General features: G+C 40.3%; 2 protein-coding genes across 4 annotated transcripts in view; one reads left to right on the plus strand and one right to left on the minus strand.

Annotated features, from left to right (window-relative positions):
* PAK3 (p21 (RAC1) activated kinase 3) overlaps positions 1–24,515 on the plus strand; it is a 226,555-nt gene that overhangs the window by 68,311 nt on the left and 133,729 nt on the right. For both annotated transcript variants that reach the window (XM_090150083.1, XM_090150084.1), the window contains exon 3: positions 2,977–3,110. The gene's annotated coding sequence lies outside the window, so the exon portion shown is untranslated. The remainder of the gene's footprint in view (positions 1–2,976; positions 3,111–24,515) is intronic.
* Positions 1–24,515, minus strand: part of CHRDL1 (chordin like 1) — a 42,432-nt gene that overhangs the window by 3,634 nt on the left and 14,283 nt on the right. For both annotated transcript variants that reach the window (XM_090150088.1, XM_031594463.2), the window contains 7 exons: positions 10,893–11,038; positions 9,843–9,936; positions 7,488–7,555; positions 6,163–6,337; positions 2,873–3,067; positions 1,663–1,830; positions 444–533 (listed from right to left, as the gene is read on the minus strand). In XM_090150088.1, coding sequence (XP_090006214.1) covers positions 444–533; positions 1,663–1,830; positions 2,873–3,067; positions 6,163–6,337; positions 7,488–7,555; positions 9,843–9,936; positions 10,893–11,038 — 936 coding nt within the window. The remainder of the gene's footprint in view (positions 1–443; positions 534–1,662; positions 1,831–2,872; positions 3,068–6,162; positions 6,338–7,487; positions 7,556–9,842; positions 9,937–10,892; positions 11,039–24,515) is intronic.

Here is a 24,515-nt window from a genome sequence, read left to right on the forward strand (position 1 = left end):
TTAGGTATCATATCCCAAGCTGGATGAAATACAAAAAAGAAATTGAAGCAAGAGTGATAAATGAGTTGCATAACTTTTCAAAAGACAAATTTTAATAATAAAAATACTGCTTAGAACATAGAAAAGGCTTTTTCAAGTACAACATATGTACATATATGGGCTTAAATAAAGTCAAATAGTGCTGTTGTGCTGACATCAGTCATATTTCAGACTCATGGCATTATAAGCAGAAAACAGCCAATTTGTTTTCTCAGAATGACAGGAGACTAGTGCATCGTGCTGTATGTACCTGCACTTTAAATTGCTGTGTTTTGATTATTTGGTTTTATACAAAGCCACATACTAGAGGAACATGAGGCTGTTTGACTGCATTGAGTAAAATGGCGTATTTTTCAAGGTTGTATAAATGGAGAAAAGCCTGAAGAGGTCAGAATTTTACTTACTAGAGGTTGTCCTTGTTATCTGTTTGAAGTAGGGAAGCTCTTCAAATTCCCTCTTGGACATTTTCTCAATGTAGAAATGACGGAGAATCCCTTCAGCAAAGGTACAAGAAGTGGCTGTTACTGCACATTGCTCTAAGCCCCGGGTGCTGCCCAGTCTTTATGTAGAATTACTGCTGTTTTGAGCTACACTGTGAAATAATCCTTACCAATAATGTGGAATTTCGGCCTATTCTGTCTGACTGTTTGCTACCCCAGTGCTACTCTTCAGAGGATTTATGACTGCAGAGAGTTGAGGATGGGTGTGAGAATTAGCTGATTTTTTTCTGACATAGCTAAAACCTTTCTTAGCATGGGCGAATGTAAAACTACAACAGAAGCCAAAATCTCAGTATCTGGGAGAAAACCAGTACAATTTTGTTGTTAGCTGGCATTTTGCCTGTCATGAGTTAGCAGACATTACTGACAAGTCATCACAAGGCTTTGTGGCTTCTTGAACGCATACAGTAATTATTAACCATCAGCCCTCCTGCGACTTCTGTTCTGCTCATAGTTGGGGTTTGGCTTTGTGCTTTATAGTGCATTCTGGAGATCATTTCCGTGCAAAGGGCTGCACTAGAAGAGGTTTTCCTAAGGGGATTGCATCCTTTTTGCTTAAATTGGATTAAGTAGATAGGATCTTTAAGGACCTGGAGATAATATTTCTTCTTTGCTAACTGTTGAGGATTTGCAGTAATGCAAATCAGAAAGCTTCTGAATTTTCTTCTGATTTTACCAGTTAAAATCAGTAAGAGATATGGCTTTCACCCTTAATACATTTATTGTCAATATTGTAGGCCATTATGAATGCAGTTACATATCACTAAGGAAGACAGGACAGATAGGAGAGACAGTAATTTCAAAGGAAAACTTTCTGTCCAGCTAAATAAGCACTGTGTTCAAACCCATTGTTCATTTCTCTGTCACAGATTACACATGGTTTAATGACACCCAACATGGTTTTGTTGTTTTGCTCACAATAAAGGCCAGGAGTTTGCAGAACTACAAATGTGTGTGTTATTAATGATGTTTGTACAGCAAAACGTAGTAGTGGACATGGCTGTAGTGCTGGTATCCTAAATAGCTAAGAGAACAGCAGTCTCTAGATGCTTGGAATTTAAGTTGCTCTGGCATTTTAAGGAGAGATGATATACTTTTAAAATATATAACTTATTCAACTCACCTTTTCTGATTGTCCACACGTGTATTTCTATTTGTGGTGACTTTTCAGTCTCTACTGCAATTTTTCTGATGGTTTCTCCTTCCTCTGTGAAAATGGATTCATAGACGGGAAAGGTCTCTTTCCCACAGAAGTAATCTTTGTTGTCAAAGCTTTGACTTGGCACTTCTTCTGTTTAAGAAAAAAGTCCAAAACACATTCTACAGCTGTAAACAAGTCTTCCAGAAATTACGTGGCACTAAACCAAGCAGGTTTAGTTTAATATTAGAGTTTTCATAGTGTCATGGAATATCCCAGGTTGGAAGGGACCCACAAGGATCATCTCGACCAACTCATATGTTCACTTATGTAGTCTTTGAAATCCATCTCCAACTAAGCCGTAGGCATTTAGTAGTGTTATATTCTGCTAGGTTCCCACTGTCTGCCTCTTGTGGCAAGAGAGCATTTGTATTTATAATCCATAAAGAATTTCATAAAGAAATGAGCTATACTGGTCTGTGAGAATCCTCAGGATTTTTGAACCACTGTCCACTTTCCAAGCATATTTGAAATAACAGTGCAAGTCTCAGAGGTAACTAAACAATAATGAAAATCAATGGTTGGAGAGAGTGAAGAAACCGAGGTAATGCTTTGTTCAGGAAAAGGGTGGGGGGAGAACCTACATCTTCTGGAGTTTGATTAGCAGCAGGGGTCAGGTAGGGATGTGGCCAGCCAGCAGTTCAGTGCAAGCCTGGGCTAGGCACAGGGCACGTTATCTCATGACAGACTGGTGAAGTCACAGGACATAGAAGTGGAAATTGTAATTATTCTAATGGTGGTTGGAAGTTGGACAAGAATGGGAGAAAGAAGATGCAATGATTTGAATGTTCTGTGAGTACTGCAGTGGGGAAAGGATGGAAGAGTCTTCTGATAGTAGTGAACTGTGTATGTTTCTGTAATATTCTCTTTGGAAATGAGCATCAGGAAGTCATGCAAATAGTACAGAGAAAGGCAGGAATTGATGAGAACATATGTGCCCCATGCAGCAAGCCCCTCATCTGAAGAACAACAGCTAATGGGAGGGCTAGGCAGGTGGCTCTGCGTGTCTCACATGGATATCTCTGCACGTAAATCAGAACCGTGGGCACTGCTTTGCTCTTTTCATCAGATCTTGTGACCAGAATCCTTGACATGCACAGAAAAAAAGAGGTTTATGATCAACTCTTTGTTTTACCTGGACAGACTTTACAGCACTTTCCTTCCACTTTCTGAGGGTATTTGCAGGGATATTGTTCTGGACAGTGAATTTTCTTACACTCTTGTTTGGTGATGTTGCAGGTACACAACACACACTCTACAATTCCAAAGGCTCGGAGATTAGGATGCCAAGATTCACCGTGGGAGTATGTTTTGCCATTTGAAACACAAACTACAAAAGAAGAGAAAAGGAAGAAAAAGTACAACTGGAAAAGGTACGTTCACTGGCTGTTCTTCTGTGAATATTCATTTGATTCTTGCACATTTGTTTAAAGCAGTGTCTCTATACCTAATTCGTTAGTGTCTCTGGCTCACTTCACTACTTGTTTGCTTCAGTCAGAGTTTTGCCACGTAAAATGAGACGGAGCCTATGATCACTCTTTTCTGAGCAGATGGGCTTTGATTCCAAATCCCATGATGCCAGTGTCCACCACTATTTTGAAGACAATGGAGAAGGTGGCTGAGTCAAGTATTTGAGCAGCCCCCCTCCAACACATGCATTTCAGTCGTGCATCATTAACCAGCTTATAAAACTAACTCCTCCTTCTTACAGCTGATCTCAGTCCACACACAGGGCATAGCCTGCTAAATTGGCTCTGACTGCTAGTATCGAATCTGCAGTGGGCAAAATCAGGACATTTGCTACAAGTTATCTGAACAACTGTTCCTAGTATTAGCTTTTACAGGGAGAGCCATACTATCAACAGGATGGGTTGGTGCCACCTGGGCCTTTAATACTGCAGTCACACAGGACTTCTGCTACACAACACAGAGCAAAAGCAATGGAATGTTACAAAAAGAAGTCTGGTGTCATTTGTAGGGATATGTATGTCTATAGGTATATAGGGACATTTGGCCTTTGGAATCACAAGATAACATTAACTTGAAAGGATGTCTGTGGGGCTGAGATTTCATTCCAAGAGCACCTAAGCATCTCACAGTATTTTTTTCATCTGTGCCCCTGAGAGACAGAGAAATACAGCTGGCAAAAGGAGAGTGGAAAAATTCCTACCTGGTAGAAGTCACTTTGGGTCACCATGCATTTAATGGGGATTATATCACTTTACACCATGTTTGCATTTGTCCTATAAACCTTACTTCTTTCTTTTTAAATATTTTATAAACACGAAGAAAAATGCAAACTAATCCTAACAAGGTGAAAGAAAGGGCATTGCCTGAATTCTAAAGGCAACTGAAGTGAAGCTGGGGTATGTTGCAAATATTTCCAATTCTTTTAATATGCCATCATTTTTATTAATGCTTTTATTTGTAAAATATGTTCCTATTTTGCCTGTAACTTTCAAAAGCAATTTAATTTTTATCTGTAATCTGAAATTTACATCTAACTGGTAACAGATGTGATCAACTGGCTTATACTTCACTGAGTTGCTGAGATTTATGGGGAATGTTCTTTGCAATGTATTATCTTTCATGAGGTTATGTTATCATTTGGTTTATAATTTGCTATTTTTTAACTCCTTCTTAAGACATGGCTTTATTTTAGAGGTGGAAAACAGTTTTGTTTCTCACATGAAAGCAAATAATGTGTTATCTGTTTACTGAAAATGAGAGAAGAAGGATCTGTTTAGCACAGAACAGTCTGGGGTAGCAAATGAAGCCTTCAGAAGAAGCTAAAATATGGCATGTAACTTCTGGCTCCCAAATGCCCTGTTTTTTTGTGTGTGTTCTTTGCATTCAGAATTATAAATCTGTATCCATACAATCACAATTTATTTGCTTGTCAGGAGAATTGCTATGTATTTATTTTTTAGTTTGTTGTGTCTCAAGGGACATATGCATTAATTAACGCATTACTTGTTAACTGGGGAAGAACAAAAGAAAATACATGGTCAGCATTCTGGTTTCCACCAAGGGGATCAGTTAGACACTCTCCAGGCAGTGGATGTATGAAGTTGTAGCAGTTAGTATACTGCATTCAGAAATATGCTATTCATCTGTATGCTTTTTATTTGCTGAAACAAATCAGTTAGAAACTGCTTTGATGATGTCTTTATGTGTGAATAACATGTCAGAGGTATTGCACTGTGTGGAGATTCCTACTCCTAGATTCAGCACAAAACACTGGCATGATCTGAATGCTTTTTCATGGTTGTTCAGGTGGATAATAAAGATCCTATGGCCAACATTCCTTCTGTTAGTTAATACCTTGAAAGATTAGTTGGCCCTAATACAGGGGCTTTTAACTCTTTGTGGGTAGTTTCTGAGTGCCTACTGAGTGGTGTTTGTGGATAACTGCTTTTCTGAATATGCACTTTTACAGCCATTTATTTTATGGCTTCTTAGAGCTGTTCCTGCAGACCTCAGCTGCCTTACATACACCCACTGTGGGAACTGAGCATCCTGCCCTTTTGATTGTACAGCACCTGCTGTCCCATGAACTGACAACTGCTATTTTCCCTCTATTTTTGTCTGTCCTACAATGCAGCAGGAATGTCTTAGTCATGTTTGTATAAGGTCTGCCATATAGGCTCAAAGTCCTGCTGCCCACATAATGTAATATATTATCAGAAGGCACTGAAGGATTCATTGCTTTGGTTAACTTTGCCTGGTTACAGCTCAGACATCCAGTCTCGATTAATTACCTGCTCTGCATCTACTGTTAGACAAGGGGGAGGAAAAGGACCCCCTGCATCTCAGACAACCAGCTTAAGGTGGGGGAAGACATGATATTTTCTTTCTTTGGAATAATTGGCTAAGCCTTGGAGTCAGAAAACTTTCAATTCTACAGCAAAGTTTTGTGGCCTGAGATTTGTGGGGTGGTTTAAATACATGCAGTTTGCAGCTAGTAAAAAAAAAATAGGAGACGGTGTAAAGAACATAACCACCATCTATATCCTACTGCACAAGTCACTGTGTGAACCAGTTAGCAAATCTAAGGGCATCATGGTGTCCTTTGGGGCACTTAGAGCTCACTTTGCTGGTCACAGCAGCATGTGTTTTCTGAATTATGTAGTACAATACCACAAAGCAATTCAGACAGCAACACAATAATGCTGTGCCCATGCAGGCTGAAATGCACTGTTGTATTAGCAGGCACAACTGATCTCAGAGGAGCTTATTTCATATCCTTACTAGTCTGTTGCTTTCACCCTCTGATTTGCATTGGATCTCCCGATACCAGTGTGAATTTCCAAGAGTCTGCTGTACATTTTGAGAAGACATTTTTTGTAGGTGTTAAATGCCTGACCCAGAATAATACCATACAAAATACTTATCTTTAATACCATACAAAATACTTATCTTTACCTCGTCCGTGCCTGTGCTTGTTGTTGATAACAATTTGTACTATTGTTCCTGATGCTTGCTGGGGATCTGGTAGGACTCCGCGGTTATTCCTGGCACTTGGAAATCGTGGGACATTGACTACCTGCCTGGTGGAGCTGGGTGACAGCTCATAGTGGGAGCGGTGGTAAGAGTGTCTCTGGAGACAGAAAGAGAGCAGGAAAGTAAATGTATCATTCCAGTGAGCATGAGTGCCTTAAGTGTAAGGAATGGTACCAAACAAAAGAAGGCCACACAGGTTTTGCAGGTGCTTAACATGGCAATGAAGTTAACTCCATATACACAGTTGGACCTCATCTCACCAGACTGTATATTCAGTGTAGGTGTCTACATCTAAACTGATTATCTGAAGTCCCTTATCAAGTACTTCTTGAACGTGATCCATCTGACCTGCTGTAGATCTCAGGAGATGAATCACAACCTAGAAGTCCCCATTTCACTCAATTTATGATAAACAGAATTCAGAGCTAGACACCTTCTTTACTTACGTCTGCTTTAAGAACAGGTGAGTCCGTCTAGTTTTCCTCATCAAAACTGCTTTCTGCTTGGGCTGCTTCTTGTTTGCATGCAGCTGTTCTGAACCCTTGTGCTGGGCCAGGGCTAGCCAACTTTACACAGACTGAGCAGAACCTTATTTCAGTCTGTCTTGCAGACTGGGAAATCTCATTTGGTTTGCAGAGGAAAGTAGTCTGTGTCTGTGTGCTTTCTATAGCAAAAGAGCTGGCTATTTTCAGAGAATTATTTTCCAAAATATCCATGGGCATGAAGGGATAGTGTGTACTAAAGCAGGTATTTTATGAGGCATGATTCTTCTCACTAATCCAAAGACCTGTTGGTTCATGTATTTGGGTAGTGTGCTTAAAAATGCTTAAAAGCTCTTCATGTTCTCTCCAAGTGCTGTTACAAAAAGCCTCTCTTGAGTAAGTTGTTAGTGGTTACTGTTAACCCCAGAGGCAGTGAAGCCCCTAAAGTAAATACACATATGTATATATGTCAACTGGGAAATAAGAGTTTGTAATTTTGATTTTGAAGTGTTGCTTGTATAGCAAACAAAATGCTGTGGAATTTTATTCTCATAGAGCACATACAGATGGCCAAATTCAGAGCCAACAGGAGCTCATGTAACTCATGAATTCAGGTTAAGTTTATTAAGGAGCTTGCTGCAGTAGATATTTCTATACCTTGCCTGACCTGTTAACATCCTCTTTCTTCTTTTTCTTTCTTTTTCCCCCCAGTATACTGGCATGCATGGGCAGAAAATGTGTCTTTAAATCACAGGTCACACTTACAGCTTCCCTGTTGGCTGGCTGCCGGAAGATATCTCCATCAGCCTGCTCCCAGGATAACTCTCCATCTCCTGTACATGAAATAGGGCAGTATCAGTTAGAGGAGTCATTGTGCAAGGATTTGGGAGATACGTAGAAGAAAAATCTCATCCAGCTTTACAGCTAAATTTGTCAGTCTTTAGTCTGACTCAATTGTGTTAGATTATGTAGAGATGACTTCCCAAATATCTTGGAACTTATGTGATCACAAAGGCAAGGAGAAATGAGCTTAGCTGAGCTCACAGAGAAAGGCAAGGCTGTGTGACCTTCCATCTGCTGTGTGCTGAGGGGACCCACAAGTGCCCTTACTGTTGATCAGTGGGTATGTAACTTGACTGACTGTAACTCGACTCTGAAGTCTAGCCACTAATAATTTACATTCTATCAGGAAAATGTAAGCCATACTTAGTCCTGCACATTTTATACCCCTATGTGTGTTTTTTTTCCTTATTTATGCTTTATTTAAAAAAAAATGTATATATATAATGTGATTATCAACTGCACTGAGTTACGGCAGAGATGTCATATATGAGAAATTGGCCCACTAAGACTGGATCCCATGTAAGCTCACAGGATGCTTTATTTGAATGCAGAAGGTATGAAATGTTCAAGTGTTCCTTTTTGAATTGGGCCAATAAAAGTAATAGGGAAGTAAGGCTTATAACAGTAATAACCTTCATAACAAAGCAAGGACACACTCACTTGTCTTTTAAATAAAAAAGGTTTTGCTAGAGCACTTTCAATCGGTGCATGCAATGTAGAAGTAATGAATGCTGTTGAGAATCAGTGTGAGGGACTTGCAGAGCCAGCCTCTGGTCCCTCACAGCCAAACATGTAATTCATGGGAAAAGTTGAAAAGAAGAAATTTTCAGTGTCTATTCAGAAGTAACATCCAGCTGTTTTCTGGGTAAAGACAAGCTCCATAAACACATACACAACTAGTATGAGGGACGTGAACATTACAGCAGGGAAACATCAGTTTCAGGCTAGAGAGAGAATGTAGCTGTAAGAGTTGTTAAAGATGTATTTGGAGGTGTTCCTTGACAGAACAAGCCATGGAACATGAACTGATAGCTGTTTTTTGGAAAACTTGTACAAGAGCGGGAGAAATCATTTAGTGTGGAGCTGACCTTGGAATTTATCCCAGCCATGGAACTCAGATACAGGTACTGATAAAGTTGTTTTGCTAGTGGCTCGAAGCCTAGCTCTGTGTGTGCTGAGCAATTACTCTGGAACACAGTGCAGTACCACCACATCATGAACTTGCTGGTTTACATGAATGGCACGCAACAGTGCCAGGCACAAGCTTGGGCCCCTGTGACAGGATAACTGCCACAGCAGTAATAGCATGTGATCCTGGCCTGGGAGAGCCATGGTGCTGATGCAGCTGTCTCTCTAGTTCTGCAGTTAACTTGATTTCACTCAGTCAGATCCATCGTGGTTCTGCTACCGTATGGCATTTTTTGAGAACTTTCCATTTAACTTAAGGGGAGGTTGGATCCTGATCCCTTAAGGATCCTGACATAGAAATCCTCATCCTTGCTCTGACTGGAAGGACAGTGACAGCAATGAACCCGCAGCACAAGAAGGATGCAGAGCTGTTGGACTGGGTCCAGAGGAGTGGCATTTTTGAAAACCATAGGCATCTTTAGCCTCCTTGCACCTCTGAGAACAGGCCACAGGTGCTTAGATTCTTGAGAAGTGCATCTCACTACCAATAGTGAGATACAATACATCTAGAAATCTTCAGATATTTAGACAGGCTTGCAGACAGATATTTAAGTGTAGACATTCAGAAGGGCTAGTAAGGCTGGCAGTATGCTTCCTTGTAACCAAGTTCTCCATGCCTACAGGATCTAAAATGGAACTGCCAATAAAATACCAATGTTTGCTGAATACAGATTGACACCTAATTTAAACTGAATTGAAATTAACCTCTGAATTGAAATTCACCTCTGAATTGAAATTCTTATGTCTTGTATAACTTGAGCAGGACTGATAACTTGTCAGATAGAACCTCATCTTTTACTTCAAAACCCATCTAGCCAAAGCAATGACAACTATTTAAATTCATCATTTGAACCCTGACTGTCTTCATCATTGGAATGCAACTTCATCAGTGCATTCTTTCCTTGTTTCAATTAAGGAAAACAAAGTTAGTAATATTGCCCTACTGGAATTTGACGTTTAATTTTCCAGCATGCATTAGGTTTTGAATAAATGAGAAACTTGCAGACAACATCCTAAGTGACAGTGCTGGTGCACAGACAGGGGAAGGAATACAAGCTGATGTGTGTCCTGTGCATGTGTAACACTTACCTCTGCAAACTGGACAGCAGGACTCTGGAACAGAAACTGGGAAAGAGCAAGTTAATTTGGGACAGGTCTTCAGCCCACAGTACACATTTCCTTCCTGCCAGTGAGACACAAGGAGCATTTAGGAGTCATCAATTTGTATGGTATCATGTATGCACTATTATGGACATATTTAAATCTAGTATGGATGCTTACATATATGCCCCTCAAGTAGCCAAAAGCAGAATATTAAACCAGTGAAGAATCTGAATGGCAGTTCTTAAACGTATGTCATGCAGAGGGAAGTCCCTTTGTTTTACAAAAATGAGAAAAGTTAAAGAAGTGTGGAGAAGGAAGGAATTGCAATTACTATAAGCCTAAAATCTGTCAATGTTTACCACCTGGTGTAAATTCTTCCCCGTTCTCCCTAAGTCATGTCATACCACTGATCTGGAGGAAGAACTTGGCAGTGATGCAAAATTGTTCAGTACCTAACCTGTTCAGTTTGTTGTTAATGCTGAATACAACAACAGTTTGATCAGAAGAGGTCCTGATTGGGATGAGAAAGATGTTTCAGCTCAAAGGATGCCTCTGAAGAGTCACTGAGTGACTGCTCAAATATGCTGGATTAAATTGGTGGCACCTCAGTAATGGGTTTGGGCCCGGTGCTGTCTTACAGAGCTGTCCAGTCCCAGCTCATGGGGCTCTTATCAGCTCAGCCCAAATGAATCCGATTTCTTTTCATGACTCAGTGCTGTATTTTCCAGTCAGGTTGAAGTGATACGTTCTATAAATGCCAAGTAGCAGTTGTTTATCTGCTGCCTTACACTGCATGCTTACCTACAGCAAATGTCTGACAGGGTGAGCTTTGCCTCTGTGTTTGAGCAGGAGGCAGTCTGGCATTTACCAGGTGCCATGGACTGGCTTGTAGCACTTTTTGTGAGTTTCTGCATTAACTCCCAGTTCCCAGCCTCTACTGTATGCTATGGACTGCATGCATTTCAGTGCCATGTCTTCTGGAAAGGTGAAATGAAGCTCAGACAGAGAAGGACTCTGACAAGCTGTGGTACTTACTGAGCAGCTGCACTGGGCACACTGGTTTGCTTGCCTGTTTTGGAAAAGCCCCTCTGCCACAAACATTTCGCCGTGATGGTAGGTGGTGCCATTGTATTCACAGGATTTCCCAGTGATTTTGCTGCTTACTGAGAACAGCGAATCTTCTGAAAGCGATGGGAAAGGAACACTTCATGCAAATTGTCCTCATGACTAGCAGTATCGTAAGTACAGGGATAGGAAAGCTCCCCCATTTCTCTTTATTATAAAAGGACAAATTTTGTCATGCTATAAAATACAAGTGAAATTCTCATGCTGCTATTTTGCTGAACTTTCATAATTCACACTTTTGAGTTGACTGTCTCAGTTAATCTTTGGATTTTGATTTTATCATGAAGGCCAGCACAGACTGCCATCTCCCATGCTGCTGTGTTTTCTCTTGCTCTGTCTTCCACAGCATTTACAATTAGGATAAGCAGGTGCAGTTACACGCTCACTTGTTAAATTTACATGGCTCTTTGAGTTTTAACGTAGAAGGCATGACGGCCTGTATACACACACAATTCCACTGTCAGTAACAAATTTCTAGCACTGTTTCCCCCTTCTTAGGTCTGGTATTATTTTATTAATGATTTGCAGTGGGAGTTAGTTGCAGGTTAGCCAGGTGTACCACAGGGCAAGCACAGAGCTGCTTCTGTGCCTTTCACGGCACAGACCTTCTGGTGTACAGAACTGAAACTGCTGATAGAACTCTGTTAAGAGCGAACAGGCCCAAGAATAATTGTACTATATTCTATATAAATGCTGGTTCCCAATGGCCTTCACACTTTGCTGCTGCTGTTGTTTTCAGATGGGCAAAACTTTTCAAAGGCAGTCTGCAAAAGCCACCCAAGAGCCAATGTTTTTCTTACATACGTTGTAAGGTGAGATGTGCAAATCAGAGCATTTTGTTTGCAGAACTGAGTGCATACAATGAAGTGCACGAGATGTCGGTGTCCGTTCGATCCTGTAACCTCTTGTTTCAACTCAAGATCACATGGAGTTCTGCACTACATGAGTCAGATTTTCTTCTTACTCTTAGAATTATCCATATTATCCATATCTTCAGGTAAAACATTCCCTAGACTGTTTATCACACAGCTGACAAACTCTGCAAAGGGATTATACTTTACCTAAGAAATGTAAGTCACCTGATATATATTGGGCAGCAAATCTGACACTAATACATTTACATTTGCATGAATTTAGCATCTCAGCAAGGGAATAGGCATTTTGAACACGAGCTCTATGGAAGTAACAGTGGGGTATTTGTTCTCTGGAGCCAGAATCACTTAGTTTTCTAGGAATGCAGCTGAAATTTCATTCAGTGGGCTTGGGCTTTTATGTAAAAGAAACCTGACCTGAAAATTCAGGTCCTGCTGTAGTCCCTTTTATTATCTACCAGATGAACCTGGGGAGATTACTTTTTGAGAAACTATAGAGTGCATAGAGTGCAAGTTTCTCAGCTGAGTTTTCTGGTGATACATAGTGGCATTATAAGCACTGACATTCAGAGCTTTGGATAAAAGCATGTATTTTGTTACGTCGGTTTCATCAGATATTAGTTATCTGGTAAATGTCAAATCTGCCTGTGGAACATACACATACTGGGGTATTTGAAAATCTAGGGGGTCAGCAAAGAACCTGTGGGAGAAAGGCAGAAGTTATCCATTAGGGGCCAGTTAAGGCCCCAGGTCTGATATTTGGTTTCTCTCAGAGTGAGCACTGAAGTGACAAATGCAGCATTATTTTGGTGCAATCAGAGATGTAATGGTACCTTTCCAACATGTTACACAAAGCATTGATGCTCTTGCTTGGCATGAAAATGCAATGTATGTCAGTTCACTGGTGATGCACATTCTGGAATAGCAAGATGCATGTTCTAATTAAGACAAATTTGGAAGTCATTAGGAAAAGATTCAAATAACAAATTCAGCAACTGTCTCATTAGGCACAAATATTGGAAATCACAATGAAGAGGCACTTTTCAGGACAGTGCCACTTCTCACAAGATATACCACCATGATTTCTTGGAAAGCACAAGAAAGCAGAAAAAGGAATTGCCAAACCCTAGATGTCCCCTGTACCTCAGGCAACTGGAAGAGCAGTTGAACTGGGAAGAAAAGTATGGGAGAAATGAAAGAGCACAGATGGTTCTTGCCTGGATGTGAGGGCCTGTTCATGCAGCCTGTGCAGGGCAGTACTGTGCCCATGTAGGATGCCTGTCCAAAGACAGTGTTTGGCTTGTAGTCTGGAGGTGTTTGCAAAGACTCATTATGACATATCAGAATATTGGATGAAGAGTGTAAATTTTACTGCAGATTTACTTTGGTACATGCCACATTGCTCAGATTATTACAAAATTGCCAAATGCCTTCAAATAGCAGCTTCTGAATAAGACAAGGAGGATGGTAAACTTTTCTTTATATACTCCTATTTGTCCCCATATCCTCAATTATTTATCTCCAACAACACTTGAACTGTTGTAGGGTTCCAGTTGGATTACAGGGTTACAGCCTTGGTACATGACAGCTGAGTCAGAAACGTAAGGCTGAGTGAAACCAATGCTGCTTTTCTAATTAGAAGGTGAACAGCAGAGGGAAAAAAAATCACAAAAACTTCTCTTATATAGCTCATGCTTACTCTGACTTCTGCCTTAGTTTTCAACACTGTCAGGTTAAGTAATCACAAGGAATCTCCTCAATTAATTAAAAAGATGATGCTTTAGACTGCTGCAGGAGGAATAGGACAGATAGCGATGGGATGGCTTGCTCTGGACCAGCTCAGGCCAGCAGCTCAGGATTTATTGCTGTATTTGCTTAATATTACACTACACAAAGATAGATACACTCCTTGGTAACAATAATTCTCTCTCTGAGACCCTTCAGGTTTGGCACAGAAGGGGTAGAAAACCAGATAAGACTATTAAAAATATATCATAAATGATGTGGGGTGGCCATCTAAGATCAGCAGAGGACCAGGAGGGTCATAATGCAATTATGCACTTCAGCTGGGAATGGAGTTATTGTAGCCAGGAAGGTCTTTCAGAAACAAGAATCAAGAGGCTGTGTCTTAACCGCGATACAGACGCTAGTAAAGACAAGCTTTCCTTTCCAACAGAGCTACCCATACAGGTACTTGGCCAACAGCAGTAGGTGGTTGGAGTGTGTAGTTCTGCTCATCTGGATTTCTTTTAAAGTTGATGATAGAGGTTGGGCCTGTAACAGCTAAATCGTAACATACAGCCCAAAACACAAGTATGCCAGACTATCTTTGGAACATGGGAGGCAATTCTATTGCTATTTGGAAGTCTTATTTGATGTAATAATTGTAAGAAAAATCAGTTTCAGTAGCAGGCAGTAAGACCATGTTTTTGGTCCTGATGCATACCTGTGCATGTGATTATCTTTGAGCACACGGAGTGAGTGGGGCTACTTGGTTGCACAGAACAAGGTTTAGAAGTTTTAGATCAAGACCGCATGATTCTTACTGCAGAAAAATACATCGTGTTATATACTGGAGAGACCATACTGATGAGTGCAGTTGATCTCCTCCAAACACAGCATCTGAAGCTGCAAGGAAGCTTTGTATCACATGCCTGTATGTAGCTTCTTGAGAGAGAAAATCAGTCTGAGAGTGACTTTCTATAACTGGGGCTTGCCTTGGTTTCTTTTCCAGTGCTCTTTGAATTGTGGCTAATTAGAGGAGTTCAAACTCCCTCATATCATATTCTCCCGTAGAATGTGAAATTGTAGACATTGTGTATTCTTGTAATAAATGCCAGGTTGGAACTGTGAAAAATCATGCCATTAATGCTGATATCAGCATGCATTACTCTGTGCCTCAGTTAAGGTACGTAAGAGCTGGGTTAGCTAACTGCAAACATGCAGCATTGCTCAGAGTCCTGTTTGTAAACCTTGTTTCTTAATCACAGCTGTTCCTGTAGCTTTATCTGGCATTTTATTGGTGCTGACTAACCTTGCTTTAATTAGCCGCCTCCATAAAGGACCAGGCAAACCATCTGTGTGAATCCTTTTAATTACGTTCAGTGGTGTCATTTTTGGCATTCATAGCATGTCAGAGGAAGCAATTTAAAACATAGGCTAAAGATGTTATAGCATCAATGGAAAAGGAAGTGGCTGTGTTTCTGTGGCTGCCATTTATTCTCCAAGGGCGCAGACTTCAAAATAGAGGTTGACAGGCTATGCTTGCATTGCCTGTGATTTTACAGGGTTCAAGATAAGACCGTGAGTTATTAAAATGGATAGCCTGACTTATCACAGGTCTAGCATTAGGTAAAAGCAAGGAGCTAAAATGTGCAGCCAGGGCTGAGCACATGACTTGCTATGGATTTGAACTGACCCTGCAGGTATCTTTAAAAGTTGAGTCTGGCTGAAGGTTTCAGGGTTTACAAGCAGGCAACAGAATACAACCATGTCAAAAATTAGTTTGTTTCAAAATTTTTCTATTTTAAAAAGCAATTTGATACTGTGGTGACTATGCTTGAATTCTTATACCAAGCATTCCTTTGTTCAAAACCTGGGATTCTCTCCACCTTCTGCTGTCTACCTGGGCTCTTTTTTAATGGTGTGCCATACACACAGGGTATATCCTGGCCTCAGTGAAGCCAACAGAAAGCCTGTCTTCAGGATTCCTCCTAGGTGCTTGCTGTAACTCTGCTCTCTAAGATTCTGACTGAGGAGATGAAAGCTTGTATTGGGAGGAACTGCTGATCTAGAAAAGAACAAGATTTTCTATCTGTTCAGATTTATAGTGAAGCCTGATATTAATGCTCACTCTGAACTAGATCTGCACATAGCTGTAGCTTGCTTACTGTATGAAATGTTGTCCTTTTGACAAGAAGCATGAAGAAACCATATGAGAAGAAGTTTGCCATGAAGGGACACTAACTTAATGTGAAGTACAGTGCCCATGCTTTTCTAACAGTCTCTGATGTAACAGAATTAGATATTTAGAGAGAGTTTGATAAACTACAGAAATCTTCTGGCTCAGTGGAGATTTTCTGGCTCAGTCACAGATTTTTCATGGAAACCTACATCGGATAATTGGGGGTGGGGGTGTTCGTATGCACAGCATGCACAGACCCTGGCCAGGAATTCCAGGGGCTTCCTGGCTTCTGGAGCTTCCAGTCTCCTGGGAGCAACAGAACAGTGTCAATGGATCACATGCAACTTTGGAAATGGCATCATTTACCCTTTCTGCTTACTTCTGTATTTCTTCCTGGATTGCTATAAAAGCTTATTCCTGAGATGCTTTATCCTTACTTGGATATGAAGCAGAAGAGCATCAGTTATCTGTAGCTAATCCCTTGAATAGCTTAGACAAATTCCACTGGCAGTTCCTGCTCTTTGGATCAGTGGTAACATCACTGAAAATACTTCTGTGTAGGCAGTGAAAAGCATGGGCAAACTAACCTTATGGGAAATGTTACCAGCAGATGACTTGCTTGAGGTGAGGAAGGGCTTCAGGTTCCAGTCCTTACAACAGTCAGTAAGGCCTGCAACTTGGATCTTTCTATGCATACAGATACACTTTCTAACAAACAAACTGGCTAACAAACTGGCAAAGAGAACTCACAGTCATTATAGTCATGGCTTGACAATCAGTGAGCTATTTATGATATGAAGTCTGATGTGCAACCAATATTAAACTGAAATGGTAACCAAGTGTACTTCCTAAGAGGAGATGGTACAAATTAGACAAGAAAGGTGTGCAAGCAAAACTCTGGCTTCTGCACAGCGCTTAGCAGGGTCTGACAGCACCCTGCACAGCACTCAGTAAGGTCTGTGGGGTCTTACTGCATCTCCATGGGATACTTTCTTGTACAATATTCTGGCTGTGCTTGTTAGTACTTTGCTTAACACTCTCACTATTGCTTATTTTAGTATCAGAACATCTGGCAAAGATCATTTTTTAAAAATCCTACAGACTTTTGGCTTGCTGACTTAGAAACTATTTTTAAACTGCAACATTCAGAGTCACCTAGTGTCATTTACTGAAAAAAATGGGCTTTTAATATCAAGCAGAAATGCTAGGCACTCAGCCTGGCTTGGTTTTTGCAGTTTGTCTGTTTTATTAACCACCCTTGTAAAAACAAGCAAGTGCTAAACAATCTGAAATTAATCACGAGGTTTAATGCCTTAAGAAACTTACCATACTGGGAACTGTTCTCTCTGGTCTGTTGTAAGTGGATAGGTGATAGATAATGAATTTCAATCCAGACAGGATTTTATGAAACATGTTTTCTGAATCAACATGGAGCATAAGCATGCACAGACCAAGAAAATGCAATTTGTTTTGGAGTCCTATTCACTAGACAAGAAATTGAATCCTGCTATAATTCAGGGGCCACTGTTTGCAATGACATCTCTCCTGCATAATCACTTGTATTCCCATTGCCATCTCTCCTGCATAATCATTTGTATTCCCAGTGAATTTTAACATTTACTGAACAAACTGGAGAAATTAGCTTAGTTGCATCAGCTACTTCAAAGCTCTCTAGGCTGTATCCCAGTGCAGGAAGCTGTCTTTGGACACCAGCTAACCAGCCACCACACACTGTGCTTCCATGCAGAAATCATCAAGTCACCCCAAATTGCAACATAACATCACGCGAAGGCATATTACTTGCCTTGACATTTAAAATTGGCATCAGAATTGCAGGATAACTATTCAGAAGCAACACAGAAAGAACAATTATGAAGGTCCTTAATCAGAATGAAACAATTCTTGGAAGTGTGCCGATTGTGAGCATTTCTAGTGCCAAAGCGGAGCAGAACTAGAGTAGAAGAGTACTTCTCACTATTTTGCTTATTGAAAAATACCTGAAACCTGACTCAGCTTAGGTCCACACACTGTCCAACACAGTGGGCAGCACTTAAGGTGACCTCAGATTTGTTTTCAGAACATTGTTTGCTTGTGTAGGAGCTGCACATATCTCTAGGTCCCCCTCAGAAAAGTTTATTGTTACTTCTCCACTGTCATGGAGTCAAGGTCTGTTCCCTATAAGCAAAACCATTCTCTAAGGTAACTTACACCAGTATCAGTAGAGAGATTCAGGGCTAATTCTTGCATATTGAGTCTTTATACTGGCAGTACTTTACCACAGTGCAAAAGCTGATACAATGGCTGTGTCAGATTCCACTGTGAAGAACAAATCCCAGGAGGCCCCAAGATGTGAAACTCAGAAAAACAGTAATGGGATCACTTATTCATGAGCATAAAAGTGTATTTCTGCATAAAATCTTGCAGGTGAAGTTGCAGATTACAAAGTGAGTTGAAAAAAATCAGTGCAGCAATGTAGAATAAAAAACCATTTGCACTGACTGTAATTCATGGTAAGAGCTGGAGGCATAAATGCAGGGAGGACAGAGCTGCAGATAAGATGTTGGAAGCATTCTTTGTTACCTCTCTACCTCTCTTCCACTACTCCCAGAATGCAGCCTACAATTGCCAGAGGCGTACAAGAGTGAAAAATGCAGTGTTTTCATCTGCCAATGAAATATTTTATTTTTTAAATGGGCCATCATTCACAGGGGTTGCGCATCTGTCTCAGAATGGACTTCACTTTGTGTTTGTGTGTGGAACAAGACTTCCTGAAATTAGCCAGCCTGAGCACCGTCACTTGTGACCACAGCTCTGCCCTGGGTAGGAAGCGTGCCTCCCACCCCAACATCCAGCTGTTACCTGAAGATGCAGCTGGGACTGGCAGCAGCAAAAGCAGTCCTTGGCTTTTTAATTTTTTTTTTTTTTTTTTGAGTTTCTGGTGAAGAGTGCTAAAGTTTTAGGGGTAATAATATGCCCTAAGGTTGCACCTTGCACATGGTGTTTAGCATCTTTCTCACCGCAGCACACATTAGTTCATTTCTTTCAAATGGGTTCCAGTGATGCTATGGACTGACTGCTCAAATGAAGTGCTCTTCAGTGAATAACTCTGGAGGCTGAGACTCTAACAAACAATTCAACAAAAAAAACCAAATTTTAATTTAGGGACAGGAATATTGAAAAACATGGAATAGTATGCATAGATGCAAGCAATCATGCAGCTGTTCTAATTAGCAGTATCCTTGTGTTCAAAATTGTGTAGATGTGATTATCAGGGACAGGGCATAGTGGGCAATATTGGTGGTACATGGACAGTTGGATTAGATGACCTTAGAGGTCTTTTCCAACTTTAACTATTCTACAATTCTGTGTTTCATCCTGCCACCTGCAGAATCAGAGCTCTGAAAAAGCAGTAATGAGTACTTTGACCCCTGCTGCCTGGAACACTTAGTATCTGTGTTCCAAAGGGTTCAGCCAAAGCACTTCCCAGCCCAGGAAAGAAGCTAAATGCTAGTGATGTTCCAAGCAGAGGATGAAGAAACCTGCCTCCAGGCAGAAATCCTCTGTACTAGGCTCTGCCCTCTGCTATGCAATAAGGCAACGGGATATGGTTATTATACATATGAAACAGCTATTCTCTGTGAGGCACATGTTTGGAATAGAGGAATGAATATGTGTTGATAATCTGATCCTTACAAACTCAGAACAGAGCCTAAGACTTAAGTAAGTGAGGGAAGCATCCTGCAGAAAGGGATTATGAGACTTGCTGGGAGAGTGACAGTCAAACAGATTTTGACATGCTTACATTAAATAAATCTGGAACAACTATGTTGATTGGACTAACCTTAATGCTCTGTTCAATCCAAACTATTTTTTAATATGTTCTTTTCAAAAAGGTCCTCATGTTTATATGAGAAAAGGGTAACACAAATAATATACGTCTGTATTTATGCAGTGCATTTCATTCATAAATAGCAGTGCTTTCATATAACACAGAGCACTTGCCTATTTTCCTGCAGTGCCAATAAAACTGAAGTTAAATGACAGCAGTAGGTTTGCTCTGTACACAGAGATTCAGTTAATGCTCATCTTCTGATCCATTTGTACCAGAGGGGCCTTTGCAAGAAAGCACAGAGCTGGCAATGTGGATTTTCTTATTCCGCAGGTTCATTTCCCCAAAAAGGCCTTTAGTGCAGGAGACATTCCATAGTCGTGTCCTGGCCACCTTAGCATGTGTGTGCTGTTCTAGGGCTTCTTGGTAAGAGAGAATCAAATACAGAGGGGATAAAGAAAGCAGAGAAGAGAGGGGATCTCTGTTTTATAAGCAGCATAGAGCATTGTGAAAGACAAGTGTGATCTGGGTGACCTGGGATAATGCATGCTTTTTCTTTTTTCCAGACACTTGCCAAACTTCCCTTGCTAGCTGTGCATACACTTGCCTAAGAAAAGCACGATACCTATCAGCACTACTTCTTCCTGATCTGCTGTTAGTGAAACTTCAGGGCTGCACAACCAAACTGGCAGACTGCCATTGCAAACTAGCTGTATAAGGTCAAAACCAATAGATGCTGAAAGAGCAAGTGTTCTTACCACTATCATGTCAAGAAGGGTAAAGAACACAAATACTGCAAAGCTATTCTATCACCAGAACTAAATCCCTATCCATCATCTCATGCGAATACAGGAACTTCAGAGAGAGAAAAGCTGCCCACTGTTTCAGTGCAGGGTTATCTCCTGGGGCTCACCTAGCTATTAGGTGGCTACAGGTTCTTGGGGGATTATAGCACGGTGTAAGACAGCAAATGCATTTCCTTTCTATAAAGAATTCCTTTACTTAATTTCTTCCCTCTACTACTTTTGTTTCCAGTCCGCATGAATGTGTCACCTCAAGGTCTGATCTGAAGTCCACTGAACTAAGTAGATTTGGAACTTGGCCCAAACACCTACTCTGTGTGGTACAGCATAAAGGCAGTTTCCTCTTTGATCTTCTGTCTCATATTTCTAGCTTGCTCCTTAGCATTTCTAGAGAGGGGATTGCATTGCAGTCAATAACCGCATCTGTTCTCGTAGAAGGCTTCATCAAAACCTATCAGATCTAATGGAAACCTGTTGATTGACAACAGTAGGCTGTGGATCAGCCTTTTCCCTCAGCAATGCATCACCATCAAAATTCTTATAAATCTGCAATTTAAAGAAAGGTAGATGATGTGTGAAGGTCCCTTTAAAAAACAAGAACAGTGCAGTGATATTGTTTTTAAAGCAGTGGCTGAGGCTGACAATAAATTTGGATTGGAAAGTTGTGCACTATCCCAAAACTGCAAACACAAGTTCTAAACAAAATCCATATGTGCCTCTCAGAGATGCAGGTGTCAAAGATATTAAGCCACAAAATGCTTTACATTAAAATAACTTCAAGGACTGTGTTAAGCTCTAACAATTCAGAGGTAATGGCAACAGCCAGTCTTTAATATGGCCAGCCAGTAGAGAGTGTATGAAACTCATTGCTTGAAGGAACTAGTAGCACCTTATCTAGACAGCATAAACTTTCCTACAGACTCAAAGCAAAGATGTAGTTTCACTGTAAACCCTCAAAAGGCTGTTGGATGTTTTTGAGCTTTCTAGGGCTAAAGTCAAGCTCTTCACATTATTTTAATATATTTTCTGCAGCTTAATTTCCTGTGTTTTCTTTTATAGTGGCATAAAGAAACTGCTCAGCAAAACTCTGAAGGAGTCATAAAACACTTTCTAGGTTGTTCCATTTTAATTCCCAGTCTAAAGCTGAACTATTATATGACTCTATCTGTCATTTTCCCAGCCAAGGAAACAAATTCAATTAAGCTTTCCTGGACTTAGAACCCTCTCTGAAGCATCTTTGAAGCTCTTGGAACTTGTCTTGGAAAAATTCTGAGCAGCCTACCCTACCCTATCATATCAGTCCAAAGAATGGAAGTTCTAGTCTGGTCATCCATGTGTGCAGATGGGTTTTTTTCAGTGCATTTTGGATGCTTATTTACAGATAGATTTTTTGCACTTTTAATGTTCAAAGAAACAGAATGGGAACAAGTCATAACCTCAGTCTGGCTGTGATAGCAAACGTTCCTTTATGAAGCCAGTAACAAATTACCAATCAAACAAAATTATTTGAGCCCAGGTCAATATGAAAAAATTAAATGCCTCCCAAGAATGCCTATACTGTTGTATTTTCAAATAGCATTTATTTCCAAATAAGCTATTTATTTGAACTATCTGGCTGTAGCCCACTGTTGGGACCTTGCAAAAACCAGAACATCTCACTATTCTCTGGCACTGTGCAGCATTCTATGTGTCATTCAGATTCCAGATGTGAATATCCAACTTGTCTATGCAGAGTAACCATATCTAAGCCCAGAGGAACCAAATGCAGACTGGAGAAATTTGAAAATTGCTCTTATCGATTGATAATAGTACTTCTCCAGTTACTTATATCAGCTGCTGTGCATGTTAGCATAAATATTCTGGGGCCTTCTGTGCTATGACTAATGAGAGCTTGGGTCACAGGTTATTTCTGGGTTCTTTTTCATCATCTGAAGAGTGCAGAGATGGGTAGTGAAGGCAGTGGTGGAGCTTCAGGGCCTGCAGGCAGTGTGAAAGCATGCATTGAAGGTCTTAAGGAATCACTGCTGAATGATCCCAGCATCATTCAGATGCTGAGGTAACAGCAACAAGGGAAGGTGGAGATGAACAGTGAAAGGGAGCTGAATATGCAGTGTTTCTTCCATGAAGTGAGGCTTGTGTCAGACATGTGACAAGGTGCTGAGAAGTGGGCAGGATGCTGAGAATGTGGCCAGTCATTCTAAAATTTGAGATGTGCCTGCAGCTCCAAAGAAATATTTTTGCCAGCTGTTATTCCAGTGCCAGTTGGTGTGAGGAAAACAGTCATAGTAGGACTCACTGATAAGGTGGTTATGAATATATTATATATATTTATATTTGTATATATTTTTATATATATATATAATTATATATATATAATTATATATCCTATATATGCATCTGTTGCAAAAGAATTCTGTGGATAAATAATTGGGACAAGCATGGATAATACTTTTAAATGGTCAAAATTTTCATGAGTCTAACTTCTTATAGTACCTGTCAGAGAATTTGGCTGCTTCCATAACTGTGGACAATGTAGAATGGGTAAAGAATAAAACCAGAATAACTTCCAAGCAGTGCAGTTGTTTGATTAACACTGATAATTACCTTAAGTTTCCCCACTCTTTTATTATCATAGTAGTTCTGCATAAAACACTTTCTGCATACTAAGTTTTCTTTTTCCTCACATTTTTAGTACTATGTTTTGTATGGAGATGCTGCCAAGGACTTTCAGCTGTACATGTGGTACACTACTCCATCACTGGTAGACTGGACTTTGTAGATAACACTTAGGTTAGATGTTTGAACCCCACCAATGATTGATGAACACAGCCGAGCTAAGTGAAGGCTCTGCGAAAGGGAACCCAATTATTATAATGTTGTACTTCCAGTACCTGATTTTAATGATGCTTGTGCTGTCTTTGATTTTTTTTCATCTGAACATTCCTGCCAAGATTTAGTAATTCTCAAGCAATTACTTCTACAGAAATTCTCCACAATTCCTGAATCCCTGCTGCACTGAGAGTCCATCACGCATCAAGCACTGTGCTCCCACCTCCTGTGTGGAATGAACTAAGAATTCAGTATCAGAATCTCTTACAGGCATCATAAGTGATGGACTTGATAAGATTTCTCTACAATTTCTTCCACAAAATGGCAGCTAATGATGCTCTGTTGGCTTTTTTTTTTCATCTCACAGTCAACATCTCAGCCTCTGTGTGTTCTGCAAGGTGTTTTTTGTTGTTATTGTCTCAAAACACAGCAGCTATCCACTTTCAACAGCTACAGTATTTGTTGCTATCAGATTGAAATTTCATTACGAATCATTAAAGAATGAAATATTATCTGCATATCACTCTTCTCATGAGAATTTCCCTGTAATCTTCTTCCTTAATCCTTTTACCACTGCAGGATGGCAGGAGGAAAGGAGGTCACAGGCTCAGAGATTCCTTACACTACTGCATGACCAATGGTCTCAAATCCCTTTACAGAATAATATGGAAAGCAAACTTTCTGGCAGAACTGTTCCTGAATAAATTCTGCCCAAGGACTTAGAGGGACAGGTTAACATAACAGAAGAGGATTTCTATGATTGAAATCTGTCAGAGAAGAGAACCTTGAAGATCTTCTATGGTAGGGCAAAGATTGGTTTGGACGGCAGAGAGTTTCACAAGTCACACATGAAGTCTAGATCATCTCCAAATTCTCAAGAAGTGCTTAGGTATTTGAACCATGCATAGTGGTTCAGGCAAAATTTGTAGAAGGATGATACGCACTTTGACAAGTTACTCAAATATTTTTGATCCTGAGTATTGCTGTAATAGTCTGTTTGAGTTTCCGACTAATTTCAGATGGTACAGCATCAGTCAACAGACATACATTTCATATGGGAGGTAACAACTGTTTACTAGCAGCACGGAAAGCTATCTGATAGTGAGAGACCACCTGAACATATTTTAATATTACTATTCTTACATGAACTCTTTTTTATTTCCTACTGAGACCCATCTACTCGAGGCAAATAAAACTTTCTGTGGCTTCAGTGAGATTTGGGCCGAGTTTCTCACTTAGTTCTGTGAGAAGGCTAGATGGTAGCAACAGGAGTTGTGTAGGGAACAGGAGCTGGGC

Source organism: Phasianus colchicus, chromosome 14, assembly GCF_987193195.1.
Source record: "Phasianus colchicus chromosome 14, bPhaCol1.hap1.1, whole genome shotgun sequence".
In the NCBI taxonomy this organism is placed as follows: domain Eukaryota; kingdom Metazoa; phylum Chordata; class Aves; order Galliformes; family Phasianidae; genus Phasianus; species Phasianus colchicus.